The sequence below is a fragment of the Leguminivora glycinivorella genome, chromosome 10 (genome assembly GCF_023078275.1).
Source record: "Leguminivora glycinivorella isolate SPB_JAAS2020 chromosome 10, LegGlyc_1.1, whole genome shotgun sequence".
In the NCBI taxonomy this organism is placed as follows: Eukaryota; Metazoa; Arthropoda; class Insecta; order Lepidoptera; family Tortricidae; genus Leguminivora; species Leguminivora glycinivorella.
Window position 1 is genome coordinate 16,047,784 of NC_062980.1, and position 16,932 is coordinate 16,064,715.

The following is a 16,932-nucleotide window of genomic DNA, read 5'->3' on the forward strand; positions in this document are numbered from 1 at the left end:
AAAAAAATTACAATTGTTAACAGTTTAACTGGTAAACAGTTAAAGCCCCATGGCCTATACTTCTTTGGGCCATTCGTTAAGAAACGTATCAAAATCGTCCCTTCGTTTTCGCCTGGCTGTCTCTACCACGCTTCACTGTTTTTACATGGTCACTACGTTAGTCCGCCTAGCTGGTTACATTTTGGTTGCGTGAAATATTCAAAGCTTTTCTAGTCCCTTTAAGCTGTTTTTGAGTAGTTTTAGTGTTGATGTTCAGTAAGTTTTATATCTCAGGCTAACCTTTACTTTAGTGTTCTGATTCTATGTGAGTGACCAAGTTTGAGCAACGAAAGTAAAGACGGGTGGTTAATATGAAATTTAAAAAAATAAGTAGTATCATATTTATTTATTTATTTATTTATTTAAACTTTATTGCACAGTAAAAATATACAGTTACAAAAGGCGAACTTAATGCTACATGGCATTCTCTACCAGTCAACCTTAAACACAAAAAAAAAACACTGAATCCAGTGTTTTTTTTTTTTCTTAACCTTAACTAACCTTTGATATGCCTAGACGAAAAACGCATCATACGGGAAAGAGTGCAATTAAAATCAGTACAAGTACTTTTTACCTTGGACTATGGCTCGTTTTCGGTCTTCGGCCTCAAAACACTCTGCTGGTGTAGTTGGTTTACTAGTGTTGTCCCAAGGGTATATCTCCATCTACGGACAAAAAATACTATTCATAACTATTAACATAACGCGGGATTACAAAGAAGGTGCAAACAATTCAAAATAATACAAATGGTAAAAGTGACGGCTGTAACTTCATGAAATATTTTGAGGAACGAAATTAAAGTTTCTAATTTAAGGTTATTTACAACACCGGAACCTTTCTAGCGAAACATATTAACCAAGATTTATTATGTTTGTGTGTGACAGTTGCCTCTCTACGGTAAAAACAGTTTCAACACATTCAGTTTATTTTTGTGAGTAGTTTTTACAAAACGTGAGAAAAAGACTGAATATATCGCTACAAAAACGTTGGCAGTGAATTTAAGTAATTAAAAAATTACATAGGCTATTTTACTTCGGTGTACCCAGCCTAACGTATCGTAGCGTAGCTCTTCCTATCGCTCTACTGTGGTGCAAGGACAGAACCAGACTGCATTTCCTTCATTGCCACGCATCATCAACGATTGTTACCTCGGATAGGCCGAGTGTTTTCATTTCACAAGGGATAAACAAGGAATGTGTAAATTAGAAGGTGAAATGGGTAGGCGAGCAGTTGAATACCTTCACTTCAGTCGATGATTTATTTTATATAGTTAGCACATTGGATACAGTAATCAATATTATCAAAGATTAGTCGGGCAGAGTAAGTGCTAACTTTTCAGTGTTGGATACTTTATGGCAGTTCCGACTCAATTATAATAAGCTCATTATAGTTAACTTTAGTTAACTGTAATAATTAAAAAAAAATAGAACTTCATACAATTTCTATACTAATTTGCGTTACCTGGCAAATTTTCCCGCATCTGAAACACATTTTTTTTTATCTGTCGCGTTATCGGCCCATCAGAGACGGTTATTACAAACAATTGGTTGCTAGGTAATTCGATGTTGATACAACGGTGAACGACTCTATTAACATTAATTTTAACTTGCATGAATGATGATATTTCCGTCCATTGATGATGAAGATGATGACTCGTAGAAAAAGCATTGTATACAATAGTGATATAATTAAGCTTTTCACTCTCGTACCGTACTATTAGGCCATTCAGCAAGCTTCGTGGCCTAAACATGGTACTCGACTGAAAAGCTTTGTATTATATCACGATTGTATAAAATACTATTTTGTTTTTGTTATTAAGGGATCGTAACAAAAATATTGTGTAGGGTACAGATTTTTCTTTAAAATGACCTCGTATATTTTATACTACGTTAGCTAGCAAAAACATGCAATTTACCAGGTTGGTTATAAAAAGACGTGTTACCTACACATTACAGATAAGAATAAACGTTTGACAAGGAAAAGTTCTTGTTCTTTTTAGAGCTCCCAACGTCAATATAAAAACAAAACTTGCAAGTATGTTTGTCTGTAGGTCAAGGCCCTGATTTCCAAAATCGAACTCAAAACTACTTATTGTAAGGGCAAAAGTCGATATTCGGATCGAACCATAATACGACCGTTAGATAGGTAATAACCCAGGTAGAATGAAAGAGACAACATATGTATAAAGTATGAATGTGCGAGTGAGACGTAGACAATAAAGAACACTTCCGACATGTCGTTGTTTCATTGAACATCACCTTACATTATTACCTACGTACAGAAACAACTTTTTTTTATACTACGTCGGTGGCAAACAAGCATACGGTCTGCTTAATGGAAAGCGGTCACCGTAACCTATGGACGCCTGTAACTCAAGGAGTGTTACATGCGCGTTGCCAAGCGATTACAAACTTGTAGACTCCCTTTTCTGTGTTAAGTACACAGCAAAAAGGAGTGTACATGTACAAGTTCCAAGGAGGGTTCGGGTTGCCGACGACTCAAAGGACAATTAATAGACGGAACAAATTAGTTTCGTAATTCCTTCCGTCCCCAGCACACCGCACCCTCGTTGAGCTCTGGCAGCCTTACTGACCGGCAGTAACACAACACTACAAGTAGGGTCTAGTGCTATTTGGCTGCGGTCTTCTGTAAGGCTGAGGTACTTCCCCGATTGGGCTCTGCTCTAGGTTCGAGCGAGATGATATCCGCTGTGCTATGCCCTGCCACACAAAGCGGAATATCATTCGCTATGCCCTACCTCCTTAAACATCATAAATATATTCAACAAAATTAATAATCGCTTATAATCCTGTTTATGAAAAGCTTGGAAGTCTTAAAAAGGTACTTATCCTTCATTCGTAGTCAGCGCTAAGCTAAGGCCCAAATCACTTTTAACAAGAATTTGGATAATACTTAAAATCTGGTTTGAGAACTGCTTAGTGCATTTCAACAATAGAAAAGTCTAAGACTTGAATAATACAGTTAGCTATGGATTTTGCTGACGAGAGACTAACGGCCACTTGTACCAACGAAAATGGAGGGTTTAGGGACCATTTCCCCCACTAACCCCCGAGTTAAATGTTTGGTGCAAGTGGGACTAATAAGCTTAATAGTATTTTATGCAACAGGCGTTTAAAGGAAGTCAGAAAAGACAAGTGGCGTGGGTAAGACGCCACGAGTATTTTTTGATTCAGCTAAACACCGTTGCATACAATACTTTTTCTACGACCATGCACTTAGTTTTTAATAGTTTTCTTGGATAACTTTCGTGAAATTCACACTATTTCCTGTATTTTGACGCAAAGGTTTGCACTGTCAGCTCAGCTGCCAAAAGCCTTCCCGCGCACGCGCGCAGTTCGTTATAACAATGCGTTGCCATGGTTACAAAACCAAACAATGCGTTTTCAGTTTTTTCGATACTGTGCGCATGCGCAGAAAGCCGGCGGACGCTGGCTTTGGGGAATAGACTTTTATGTAGGGTTTTAAAGATCTATGCACGACCCTGTAAATTTAATGACGAATATCAGTTCGGGAGTAGAAAAAAATACAAATCAATTGTTTTGTTGGAAATAATGTCTACTGTCTGAAGAAATGTATAGTTCGTCACAATATTGGGATATGAAGGAATCTTCATACCCATATTAAATTATTCGGTTTTAATACAATTAAAATATGTTGTAATATGTTGACTTTAGTAATATTGTGTGCCCATAATGTCTTTCTTGGAAATGTGTTTAAGAGAAAATTAAAAATGTATTTATTAAATAGCCTGCCATAGTGACTTGTTCAGTCCTAACTTTAAATTTATTTAGATATTACTTCCTGTAACTATTTTTGATAAGATACTCTTATCCTGCAGTCAAACTGTTAAACAGTTTTGCAGGGCCTGTGATAAATTGTAATATTTGTCGACTGTATAATAATTCAATAAATAAAAATAATAAAAAAATGTTGCCACAGAGTACAACGCGGAAAAGCTCTTTGTTTTATACAGCCATAAATATTTAGCACCACAGTCGCTTGTGGCGTTATCTGGGTAAAGGGACCTTATTGTCTATGGCGCTTACGTCCCGCGGCGTCGTATTTGTACGCGAACATCGCTCATAACGCAGTAAGCGCCATCGACAATAAGGTCCCTTTATCCGGATAATGGCACATTTTACGAGTCCTGCATACAAGGTGCTCGTTAAAGATGGCACGCGCTACATCAAAGCGATTTCAGAGCCTCTGCATGCATTGTGTGTGTGTCTGTCCTGTCCTGTCTGTAGCATCATAGCTCCTGAACGGATGAACCGATTTAGATTTAGTTTTTTAACCCCTGACGCAAAAACGACGGGGTGTTATATTAAGTTTGACGTGTCTGTCTGTGTGTATGTCTGTCTGTCTGTCTGTCTGTCTGTTTGTCTGTTTGTCTGTTTGTCTGTTTGTCTGTCTGTCTGTCTGTCTGTCTGTCTGTCTGTGTGTGTGTCTGTCAGTGGCATCGTAGCTCTCGAACGAATGAACCGATTTTGATTTAGTGTTGTGTTGTATGTTTCATGAAAATCGGTCCACTAATGTCGCGGTCGTGGGTTTTTTTTAAATTTAATTTTGTGGTTATAATAGTTGTTAGCCATGTATAAGGGAATCAGTCCACTGTGTTAGTTTTTTTTTATTTTATTTAAATTTAATGGTTAGGTTAGTTTTGTAGACAGTTTATTGACGCTTCAAATATTACTAGGTAGCGTAAATGATACGGTAAATGACATTTATTTTATGGAGAAAGTGAATATAGCGCCCACAAACGTTATTATAACCAAACCACAAAATCAAAATAAAAAAAAAACCCGACCGCGACATAAAGGACCGATTTGAAACATGAAACATGGCTAAGAACACTCCCGACTAATTCAGTTTTCAAACAAAAAAAAAACTAAAATCTGTTAATCCGTTCGGGAGCTACGATGCCACAGACAAACACACACAGACAGACCGACAAACCGACAGACAGACAGTTATTTTTGCGTCGAGGGTTAAAAACCAAAACTGACTTACATTATTTTGTGACGACTTATTTCCTATATCAAGAGCGATATTTTAAAACTTATTGTGCTTATTTTCCACGCCCTACTAATCTTTCTGTATCATTGTATACCGACAAAAAGTTATTTAAGTCTGCAAGAAGCTCAGACCGGAGCTAAGATTTATATGTAGGTAATAATATAAATGGAGCTTGTCCTTTCAAGCTGCGTCGACAAATTATAGATAAACTTAATATCTTCGTTAAATTTGTAGACTACCTTCAATGGACTACGCATTTTGAATAGGGTGAAATTATCTATGACCAGAAAAACATTGAAACATATTGAATTCGTGTATAACAATTATTTATTTATAATTTATCCCGATTTATGGTCATGGTTCGTTAATATTTCTTGTATGTGGGTAGCTTTTGCACGTTGTAATTTTTCCTCAGTCACCCGTTGACCACGAATGCTGTAAAGTGTTCGAAATGTCGGGATAAATTGTAAATTAATTATACGCGATTTAATCCGTTTCCATAGTTTTCTTTCATGAATAACTACCGCGGTAACCGAAGACAATATTAATTATTATTATTTTAACTTTCTTGCACAAATTTACAAAAAAAAGGAGTACAGATGGCGGACTTAACGCCTTGAGGCATTATATTTTATGTCTATACACGAATTATATGCCTATCGAAGACCGCAATCGATTATCTGAAGTATTATTTTAGGCATTTTAAAAGTGGAGAAACGATTTGCCGTACGATATAGTATTTTTTCTACTCCCGTGTTGTTATTCGTTATTCAAATTTCTTTAAATTATCAATTTTTAAGTGTTTGATCTGTAGATATAATACGAGTACATCAAATCTATGTTGTTGCTTTGCTTTACTTCGATGCTCATGTTTTTGTTTCTTCATTCTTTTCCCCACACTAATTGTTAATATACTTAGTAATAGTAATGATTAAAATTAAGTACCCTTTGAGCAATTCTGCTTTATTCCATTAGTGGAAACTGTTTTGGCTCATGTGTTAGTCATGTAACCTATATTATGTAAAATTGTAAGCTGTTTGTTTCCCAATAAAGATAAAAAAAAAAAAAAAAAAAAAAAAATTTTTTTTAATCATAATTCATTACTATGCAAGATGATGATTGATGAAGCAGTCAAAGTTAGATGGGCTACTGTGATTCAAAATATATTTTTCACCACACCAACTGGTAAAGGCCTACTTCGCAACTCGAAAACAGATAGCAAAATTGCATTTTATCCACAAGAGTGCAAAGTAAATAATTTACGTGTAAATGATGATTTTGAATCATAAATATTTATTAGATTGATATATTTGATTTAGTTTGATGTTTTATAGTCAGTATTTTGTTCTTGTTGGTGTGGTGAAAAATTTTGTGTTTCACTCGGTGGCAAACTTTGTTTAACCTTCGTGCCTTGAAACCCTCGCAACCCTCAAGATTCCACTTTTGAACCATTCGCTACGCTCGCGGTTCAATATTGGAATCTTTCGCTTGCTCGGGTATCAATATTGGCAGGTGCGGTTAAACAACAACTTTCCCCCCTTGTTAAACAAATAACTAATTTACAATAGAACTTTTTGAAACAAAACTATTGCATTGGTACTCCTAAATAGCCTTTCTTCTACAATATAGGTAAAACATAAAAGGAAAGCAATGGCCATGTATTCAATTTTTTTGTTCTTAAATATGTACTATATAAGTACTTCCACTCAACCCTGTTGTTTGTGTACTGCCATCCTGGGTAGAATGAGTCTAAGAAGCGAGGTGAGGCCTTTTTTGCCCAGCGTTAGGACACCATATATCGTCCCCTTACTGCAAATACCGACTATGTGCAAAAAAGTGATTTTGAGATAATGCGATTTTAATGTTTGAAGGTACGATTTCATATGAAAACATGAAAAAAATTACTATTTGTATACAGCATTCTACAGCCCGTATTGTGTTGTTTAATACTTAATCGTAAACAATATCCAGGCTTGATTTGATTGCCGATAAAACTACGATTTAAAAAAAATAGTAGCAAACTTAGTTGGTTTTTCCTGTAGAAATAAAAATTTGTATATTTCTCTTATTAATACATATAAAGCAGTGTTTCCCTTTGATTAAGCTTTGCTTTTAATACACTTTACTTATGATTTGCAAAAAAAGAAAAAATATACAAAAGTTTTGAACTTATTTCAAAATATATTAAATATTCTCAATGACATAGGCGGTTTTAGTTGCAGGAAATATAGCTGCTCTAATTTTATGTTACAAAACTTCACTTATCATTGTCAATTTAACTGGTACATTTGTAATAAAAAGTTTTTTAACATTACTAACCATTAATAATACTTTATTTATGGTTTTGAAGAGTTATTCTCAAAAAAAAAATTTTGAAAAAATCCTCTTCAACCGGTTTTAGGAGATTTTTCACAAAATACTTTAACCGATTTCAGTAAAATTTAACAAGAAGTAACGCAATAGCATTCCCTTGAAATCACAAAAAGAATTTTACAAATCTGTTAATGCGTTTTTGGGTAATAGCATAATATGCATAGGTACTTACTACATACTAGTTCACTGTCTCAGCAATCCGAAGTCCGCCATAATTTATGTTCGAAATTTCACTATCTACACTGTTACATTTAGTATAGGTAAATAGTTTTTGTACGCTCAATAACCTGAAGTAATAGTTTATTTAAAGTTTTGTAGTATTTACGCCAAAGTCACTAAAATGTAGGCGTAGATGAGGTAATAAGTAAGAAAAAGTAATGTGTAACGGTAATTACATAGCTTTCTGGGGCGATTTAAAGCAATCATGTTTGCAATATTCTTACGCCCCCAGTTACATGCAGTGTTTTTCATCACACTTGCAATAAAAAGATAAAAAAGTATTTATGGTAGTCCAAAATACAAATTTAAACACTCTTTTTGGAAAAAGTTTTTTCTTTTACTCCTGATACGCCTTCGTGCGATTGCACACTTACTGCGCAAGAGTGATAAAAAGTTATTAAACAACATCTTCATCGCTGGTGGAATTCGATACAAACACGTCCGTAACACGGCTGACAATGCTAGACTAACTAGGTATTAAGTGATTGGAAGCACTCATGGTACTATTTAGTTACGATACCTTTGTCAAAAAGTCTGCGTAAGTCCATCTTCTTGAACGCAGAGATAGCTAGTTGTTTATCGAGCTTTAGACCGAGATAGAAATATGATATGATACATTAAGAGGTTTGAGGTGGTTCTACTGAACTGGAGTTTAATTTGTGGCGTTGATTTTCTTGCCTTGTGCTACGTCCAGATCTCGATATGAACTTAAGCCTAGTGACCACTAAGCTCGCCGAGTCGAATCTCATTAATTCGCCTTCTGCATTTCTTATGAAACTACGTCCATTAGCGACGCGTCGAATCGGATTCATCGTTCATTGTAAATGTATGCAGGGCTCGATTCGACGTGCCTCGACTCCACCTAAGTGTCCTCAAGACTTTATTCAGCCTTTGTGACAGAGATTTAATACCTAAAGGGTACCATGAGTGGTTTCAACCACTTAATACTGCAGTTGGTGAAGTGGTACACAGTTGTGACATCTGAAGTCTACTCGTACCGTAGGTATGCTAGTAAGTAAAGTAAAGTTTATTCATTGTTAACTGTGTACATAAGATGGTATGATATACAGGAAATACAGTATCAACAGTGCCCATTTCGAGCGTACAATATTCTTAAAAACTACTGACTATATTAGCTTACTGGCTAACTTATAATTATTACCCGGTATATTTCAGAAAAAACTCATTTAGGTTGTAGAACATCGTATGAAAAACGAAGCTTTATTTAAGACAAACAATGGGTTATAATTATGTATAAAGAAGAGAAATATGCAAACATTTATTTCTACAGGAAAAACCAACTAAGTAGGTATTCGACTGTTTCATTAAATCGTATTTGATCGTCAACTAAATACATTCTGAATATATATACGACAAAGTAGTAAACAAAAAAATATAGGGTTTAAAATGCCATACACATAACGTAAATTTTTTCATGTTTTCATATAAAACGTGCCTTCAAACTTTCAAACCGCATTATCTCAAAATCGCCTATTTACACATAGTCGGTATTTGCAGTAATAGACCGTTATCCTTTCCTTCGTCACATCACATGCAAAACCAATTATAGTCCCTATACAACTTTTTGGTAGAATGAAATTGCTGATGTTTGTAAACAAACATCTTCTGGAAAAACATCTTAAAGACATTTGGTGTATTTAGCCTGGCTTAAAATAAAGAATTTTGTTGATAGTTTTATTTGCAAAAATCAAATATGTACACATTAAACTTTTTTGTAGAACATAAGATGGCTACTTTAACAAAATGTTTAAATGCAAAAAAACACTATACACCATTAAAAGGTTCTACTTGGCGGATAAAGCATAAAAGTTTATATTAAATATTCATATTACATTCTGGCAGTTTATAATGCAACAAATTGACCATTAAGTAACTTTATGCGGAAGCTATCTTTTGAATGCAGCGTCGTATCAATACATGGGTTTTAACATATTGTAGCCCTTGAAAATCTTATTCTATAGGTGCTAAAAACTCGATTTCGTCAAAAAGTCACTTAGTCGGTATTTGCATTAATGGGACGATGGGCATTTTCAGAAATTGGGTCCCCCAATTAGCAAAAGTTGTTAATAAAAATTAACTAGCTGTCAGTTTTGTGACGACAATTGAGCATAAAATCTGCCTAATTTTTTTTAGATTCTGAATGTAGATTATCGCTTAAAGTTGATGCAATTAACACAAAAACAATATTTTTACTGAAATTTCATGCTTAATTATAGTCACGGAAATGACAGCGAGTTAATTTTTGTTAACAACTTTCGCTAATTGGGCCAAATTCTGAAAATTCCCATATACTCGTACCAAGCAAGGAAAACAAATGAATTATACAAAACTCACTTTATAAATAAAATACAGTGCGCAAGTCTAGTACATTAAAGACTGTATCGTTAAGTATGAAGACAACTTTGAGTAGCCGTATTTATTTGCTATTATATTTTTTTCTTATAACAAGCCATGGGCTTAATAAGGCACATAATAAGGTACACATTTTGTCCTAGAAACTCGACGTAAAGCATATGGTTTAGACAGTATTGACTTAATCCTCCCGAGTACCAATTACGATTCCGGACAAATGCTACTAGAAAATTCACAAAGTGCGTAAAAGACGATACGATTGCGAAAAAAATTGTATGGTGCGAACCTCAACGACACATGATCCACAAAGCAGAATATCTGGACATAGTCTAGCCCCTGTTATTTAAAAAAAATATAGTTCAGGATCTGTGTATGGCGGCCATTTAGAGAATGTGGCATGGTGCCTACTCTAACTCCGACTGTGATGTCGAATTTGACTATCATACATTGTTTATATCGATCTGGTTTAAGCACTGTTCAAACACCATGAATGTCAATTAGACTTTGGCCTATGGCTAATTTTTTATCTGTTTCTCTCATCCTGCTAGCATCAAAAATTTACGGCAATCCGGAACGTTGCTCAAAATTGCGTTTTTTTAAATTATATAAATTCGCCGCATTTATTCTACAAGTACCCAATTGGAAAAACCATGAAGAGGACTCTTATAGAATATATTTTGGCAGCATATTAACCTTTGTTGAAATCGTACAAAGAGTCATTGAAATATTCTCAAATTAAGCCAGCTAGGGGTTGTCCGAAATTTATTTGCTAGACCTTAATGAAAGTACCATAAAGTCCCTAAAATAAAAAAAATATCAGACCTTCTTATATCAAATAGTACTTACCAATACCTTAAGATCATACTCTCGGAACATAATAATACAAAATTATGCACATGTCAACATTTAGACGAGGTTTGTTTTGTCCTTATACTTAACGATACAGTCCTTACTATATATATATTATGTACAAGTAATCTTTTTTGCTATTCTATTACAGTTTTTCGAAGTACAGCTGTCGTTTTCTGCATACATCGGAAGTCTAAATAGTGTATAATCTATCAGTAAACTCACATTAAAGTACGTACCTATCCAATAACCAATAATAAAAAAAAAAATCATTTTCTCCTCACTAGCTCGGAAACACGTCTTTTGTCCTTTAATACCAGCGGGTAAAAACGCATTTTATCCACTAGTGGGTAAAGTAATTTGACCTTGAATAAAGTCCAATTAACTGCTTTAAAATTGATAAAAGTAGGTGAAATAAAGTTTTGTGTTACACTCGGGTGCAAATGTATTTTACTTCTCGTGTGTTAAAAAACTTGCAAGTTCAGGATTCTTTCTCGAACCACTCGCATCCTTTCACTTGCTCGTTTTTCAATTCCACACTCGGCGTTAAAATACAGCTTTGCCCTCTTGTATAACAAATAACTATTTCATGCTTCATCTAGTTTGTGGTATAAAAGAGAACTTTATTACTTGCTGAAACCAAGTAGTTGAGCCTTGGCTTGAGTCCAAACCATACAGCCAGTTTCAGCAAATTTCCCAATGCAATAAGAAACAAAATCCTATATTGTTAATATGGTGGGCAATTCAAAGTAACATTTTCAATTCGTTTTTAGGGTTCCGTAGTCAAATAGGAACCCTTATAGTTTCGCCATGTCTGTCTGTCCGTCCATCCGTCCGTCCATACACGGATAATCTCAGTAACCGTTAGCACTAGAAAGCTGACGGTAGGTACCAAATACCAATATGTGTATCAATCACGCCGATGAAGTGCAAAAAAATGTTTTATTAAGGTAAACGCCACCGAAACGCCGCAGAAATGTAGTCTGGCTCTGTCGCGCTAATACGCAAGAGCGATATAGATATATAGCTACGAAAAAATATTATCGCGAGCGTTTCGTGAGCGTTTGTACATTTGGCTACGCACACAGGTTGAACGCAACCGGATCGTTCCCATAGTATTACTACGGGAGAACTTATGCGTGTTGACTTTGACTGAACTTGAATACACCGTCTAGTAGTTAAGGTGGTCTATGTATAGATACCAATAGGTACAGTCAACCAATTGGAACCCTAGGCCATGACAAAATGACAAGCAGTAAGAGATGTCTTACCTAGTCTGGCCATAAGTTCTGTTACAAATGAAAATAAACATATTTTTAAAATAATGTAATTTATTTACCACAAGTAAATGTTTATTTGTAGGTAAGTTAATAAGGTTTCTAAACAATATATTTTTTATTCTGAAGAAGCGCTGGTAGCCTAGCGGTAAGTGCGCGCGACTTTCGTTCTGGAGGTCGCGGGTTCGAACCCCGGCTCGCACCAATGAGTTTTTCACTTATGTGCGAAATGACATTTGATATCTGCCAGTCGCTTTTCGGTGAAGGAAAACATCGTGAGGAAACCGGACTAATTCCAATAAGGTCTAGTTACCCTTCGGGTTGGAAGGTCAGATGGCAGTCGCTTTCGTAAAACTAGTGCCTATGCCAAATCTTGGGATTAGTTGTCAAAGCGGACCCCAGGCTCCCATGAGCCGTGGCAAAATGCCGGGATAACGCAAGGAGGATGATGATGATGATATTTTTTATTCAAAATGCCCGCCTTTAGCTATAATACATGCCCTCAAACGATCCGGCCACTCGTCTATAGATTTACGCACTGTCTCCATTGGAAAATTTGCCACTGCTACCTTCAAAGATTTTTTTAGAGAATCGATATTGGTATGGCGTTTAGAGCAGACCATGTCCTCTAACACTGACCACAATTTATAGTCCAGGGGATTTAAGTCGGGACTAGAAGAGGACCAATCATCTGCCTTGATGAAGTCCGGAACATTCCTTTGCAGCCAACTCTGGGTGGTGCGAGCTTTATGACCCGGGGCTGAGTCCTGTTGAAAGGTCCAGTGCACATTTTTAAACATTGTATCGTTGAGTGGTTTAACTACTGTTTCTAAAACCGTATCCTGATACACTTTAGATGAAATTTTTACTCCTTTTTCGCAAAAATGGATCTCAGAGACGCCTTGATACGACACACCCCACCAAACCATGACGTAAGCTGGATGACGACCTCGCTGAACCCTTCCAACTATCTCTTTAGCTTCTCGAGAGTTGTGTGCGTATACTTGAGACTATACGCCATACCAATATCGATTCTCTAAAAAAATCTTTGAAGGTAGCAGTGGCAAATTTTCCAATGGAGACAGTGCGTAAATCTATAGACGAGTGGCCGGATCGTTTGAGAGCATGTATTAAAGCCACAGACCAATACAACAAGACGGCCCTTACAGGGCGACTCGCGGTCACCAAGCATACGACAAATCAGGTTTATAAAAGTTTGAACGCGTGCGACACCGATCAGTAGCGCCCAAGTATACGACCCGCTAACAGTGTTCGTGTCCGCTCGGGAAAAAATCTTAAATAATCAAATTTGGTTGCAAACAATGGTCTCTTGCAGCATTAAAGTGGTGTGGCAAGTCTTCTAACACTTCTACATATAAAAAAGATGGAATAACATTCCACAGTTAAGTCAAATTAATTATTTTGTTGAATATTGTTTATTATCCGCGGAGTTCATTTATACTGGTCAATATGGTTGTACTGAGCGGCGCCGAGGCGTGTCCATCCCTTTTTGCCTAGTTAACAATGCGATATGCTATCCCTTTCACGTAAACGACTAGGGATGGGGCCATGTTAGTTTATGTCTGTTGCGGGAACTTCGTACTACCGTTCGTACCATGTGCTACCATTTTATGAAATATAAAAGAAAGCAGATTTGTAATTGTGAATAATTATCTAGAATCTGTAGAGTCTGTAGTGTTATTTAGTTGATTGATTAGTTTAGAATATTTAGTTGGTAATTTAACTTAGTAAACGTAAGTAAAAATGCACAGTTTGGTTATTAGTTACTAGAATGATTTTTATTGAGGTGCTATCACAATCATCATCCTCCTTGCGTTATCCCGGCATCGGCATTCGCCACGGCTCACGGGAGCCTGGGGTCCGCTTTGGAAACTAATCCCAAGATTTGGCGTAGGCACTAGTTTTATGAAAGCGACTGCCATCTGACCTTCCAACCCGAAGGGTAACTAGGCCTTATTATAATTTAATTATAATATTATAATTTGTTGCAAAACAAATTCACCACAGTACTGGTACCGGTACCATTGTCTATAATAGACATGTCCCATTCCCATCCCTGCTGCTAATCGTAAAGGCGCGCCATTATTTGAAACGACCAATGGCAGCACCGTCCGCGCCCGCCTCACCCCGCAAGGATTGGTGATTTGCGTCTCGAACAATATGGCTTGCATTAGGCTTCTAGTGGGGTGTTCTGTGATTAAAGCTAAAGGCGGGCATTTTGAATAAAACATATATTGTTTAGAAACCTTATTAACTTACCTACAAATAAACATTTACTTGTGGTAAATAAATTACATTATTTTAAAAATATGTTTATTTTCATTTGTAACAGAACTTATGGCTAGACTAGGTACAATCTGATGTATAACCTCACTATGACATATTTCTACTGTGGCCTAGGCACAGTATAATAAAGAGTACTATAGTACAGTATGGCCACTCCCGTTCACTATAACCCGGATTGCACAATGACACACCCGGAAACAACGTGTATACCGATACCGCCGAGTTTCCGTAAACATTACACTGAACAGGGTGGAGGGCTTTAATCCGTAGGTGGCTGGAGCAAGCCCAGCTGAGTCAAAAAAAAAATCAAAAAAATTTATTCAGCAAATAGGCCACAGGGGCACTTTTACACGTCACATGTACATAGGTATTTAAAAAATATTTAAAATTGAGTTGAAATTACAATTGATACTATTATAATTATACTAATTCTAAGTTCTAACTAAAGTTAACTCTATACAATTAATTAGAGATGTAGAAGGTCTCTAAGTCGGGCATACATGCCAGGATACCGGGTTGGCAGTATCCAATGAGGATTACCTCGCTGAAATTGCCGCCCACCCCCTCTCGGTTACCTCACAGTTACTGCCTGTCAAAAACGCGAACAGTCGACCTGTCACATTTCACTTATACAAGCATAGTACGCGTTCACCTACACGAGGTTAGACTGTGTGCTAGGAACGCGCCTCTTTCACATATTTGATCGCCAGTGTCCGAGGTGTGGCCTAGGGTTCCAATTAGTTGATTGTACTCGTTTGGGATGACCTCGGATAGTATTGAAACAGTATTGGCACTGGTTTTGTTTTGAGGTACCAATTCATGTTTTGTTGCAAAAGTTATCAGTGACTGTGTGGACTGACTTTCCAGTTTTGTTGAAACTGGTAACTTCTGGATAAAGTGGGAACAATGTGATATAGATTAATAATGTTGCTGAATATACGGCGATAAAAATAATTTAAAACGGAACATACGAGTATGGCTTGTTTCAATCGGTAGAAAATGTTGTTTGACTCTAGGTAGTCTGAAGCAAAGTATTGCTACACTCATCAATCTCAGCATTCAACTTTTAATATTTACAATTTAAAGTTTTGAATGATTCACGGTTTTTCCATTAGATTTATATACGCGCGCGAAGGAGGATAGCATCGCGCGCTGTCTACGCAACTTTTACATCCACCCGCCTTCTTCAGTTTTCCGTGATCGTGAACTTGTCAAAATATCGGGAGCTCGTCAAAAATCAAAAAGGTAATCACGGTCTACGGTCAATATAAATGTAATTAAAAGTTGAAACAAATCAAATAACGTAACTAAACAAATCAAAAATAAACCCTATCTAATATATAACATTTAAAATATAGTCCTAGAGGAATTATCCTGCTAATTTTCGCTTTGCTTCGCTTGGTTCGTCTTGGCGGGACCAACATCGGGCCCTCAGATTTTACCTATTTATGCTTGTATCGTTGACTAGTACCCATTATTACAAGCTGTTGGTCTTTAAAAGTTATCTTTAAATAACTATTATTTATTTCACGAGGTTTTTCACTACGTCCAAGACTCGTGCTGCCCTCATTTTGTCGGCTTTTCCATGTTAAATTTTATAATGTCAAATTAGTTCCAACGCACTCCGCAAGCATTAATGTTGGAAATATCCATATTTAATATAACGTGTATTTATTGCAATCAGCCACTCTGTCATACACGGTGCCAATAAGTTGATTTACGTGTTCTTTTTTAGATCGATGTTTTTTTTTTAACTTCCTTCCTGTTACATATTTTGATTTTCGCGTTGCGAATAATATTTAACGCTGTCTTTTAGCATTAGATACATGGATTTTTACTTAAGATCGTATTTGTGTGACATATACGTACCATTACCACGAGCCAAGACATATGTAACTCCATATAGACCAAAGACATAATATATATAACTCGTATAGACAGATAAAGTCTAAAAAAAAAAGTACTCTAGTACCATAAAAAAAAGGTACGGTGGCCTAGATGGCATTACACCTTTGGGGTACGCACAGCTAGATGGCGCTAATATTAATATTTGACATTTTAACACATATCAAGCTAACAATATGGGCCAAATTGTCAAAACTGAGGTTCAAAAGTTTTAAGCTTATGTCGAGAGATGGCAGTCTATGCACTGTGATTACACATTTTATTTTGACAGTAACTCTCTATAATACTAGATCCTCTTTGCCACGAGTTAATATGCTAAGGTGGATTTTTTTTCTTTTTGACATGTTTTGCTTGACAATAAAGAGATTGAGTTTTGTGGGTAATTTGCTTTCTCGAGACAATAGTCGTAGAAACACAATCCTACCAACAATGCAACTTCAATCATTAATCCTTGCAAATTACTTTTGTTTCAGTGTCACTTTTATATAAAATTTGTATTTCACAACTTGTAAAAAAAAAACAATATTAGCTATGTGCCCGACTGGTGCTGCCT

General features: G+C 36.1%; 1 protein-coding gene across 1 annotated transcript in view; it reads right to left on the minus strand.

The window, feature by feature from the left end:
• LOC125230405 overlaps window positions 1-16,932 on the minus strand; it is a 158,056-nt gene that overhangs the window by 39,244 nt on the left and 101,880 nt on the right. Inside the window, exon 20 of the mRNA XM_048135543.1 lies at window positions 614-704. Coding sequence (XP_047991500.1) covers window positions 614-704 — 91 coding nt within the window. The remainder of the gene's footprint in view (window positions 1-613; window positions 705-16,932) is intronic.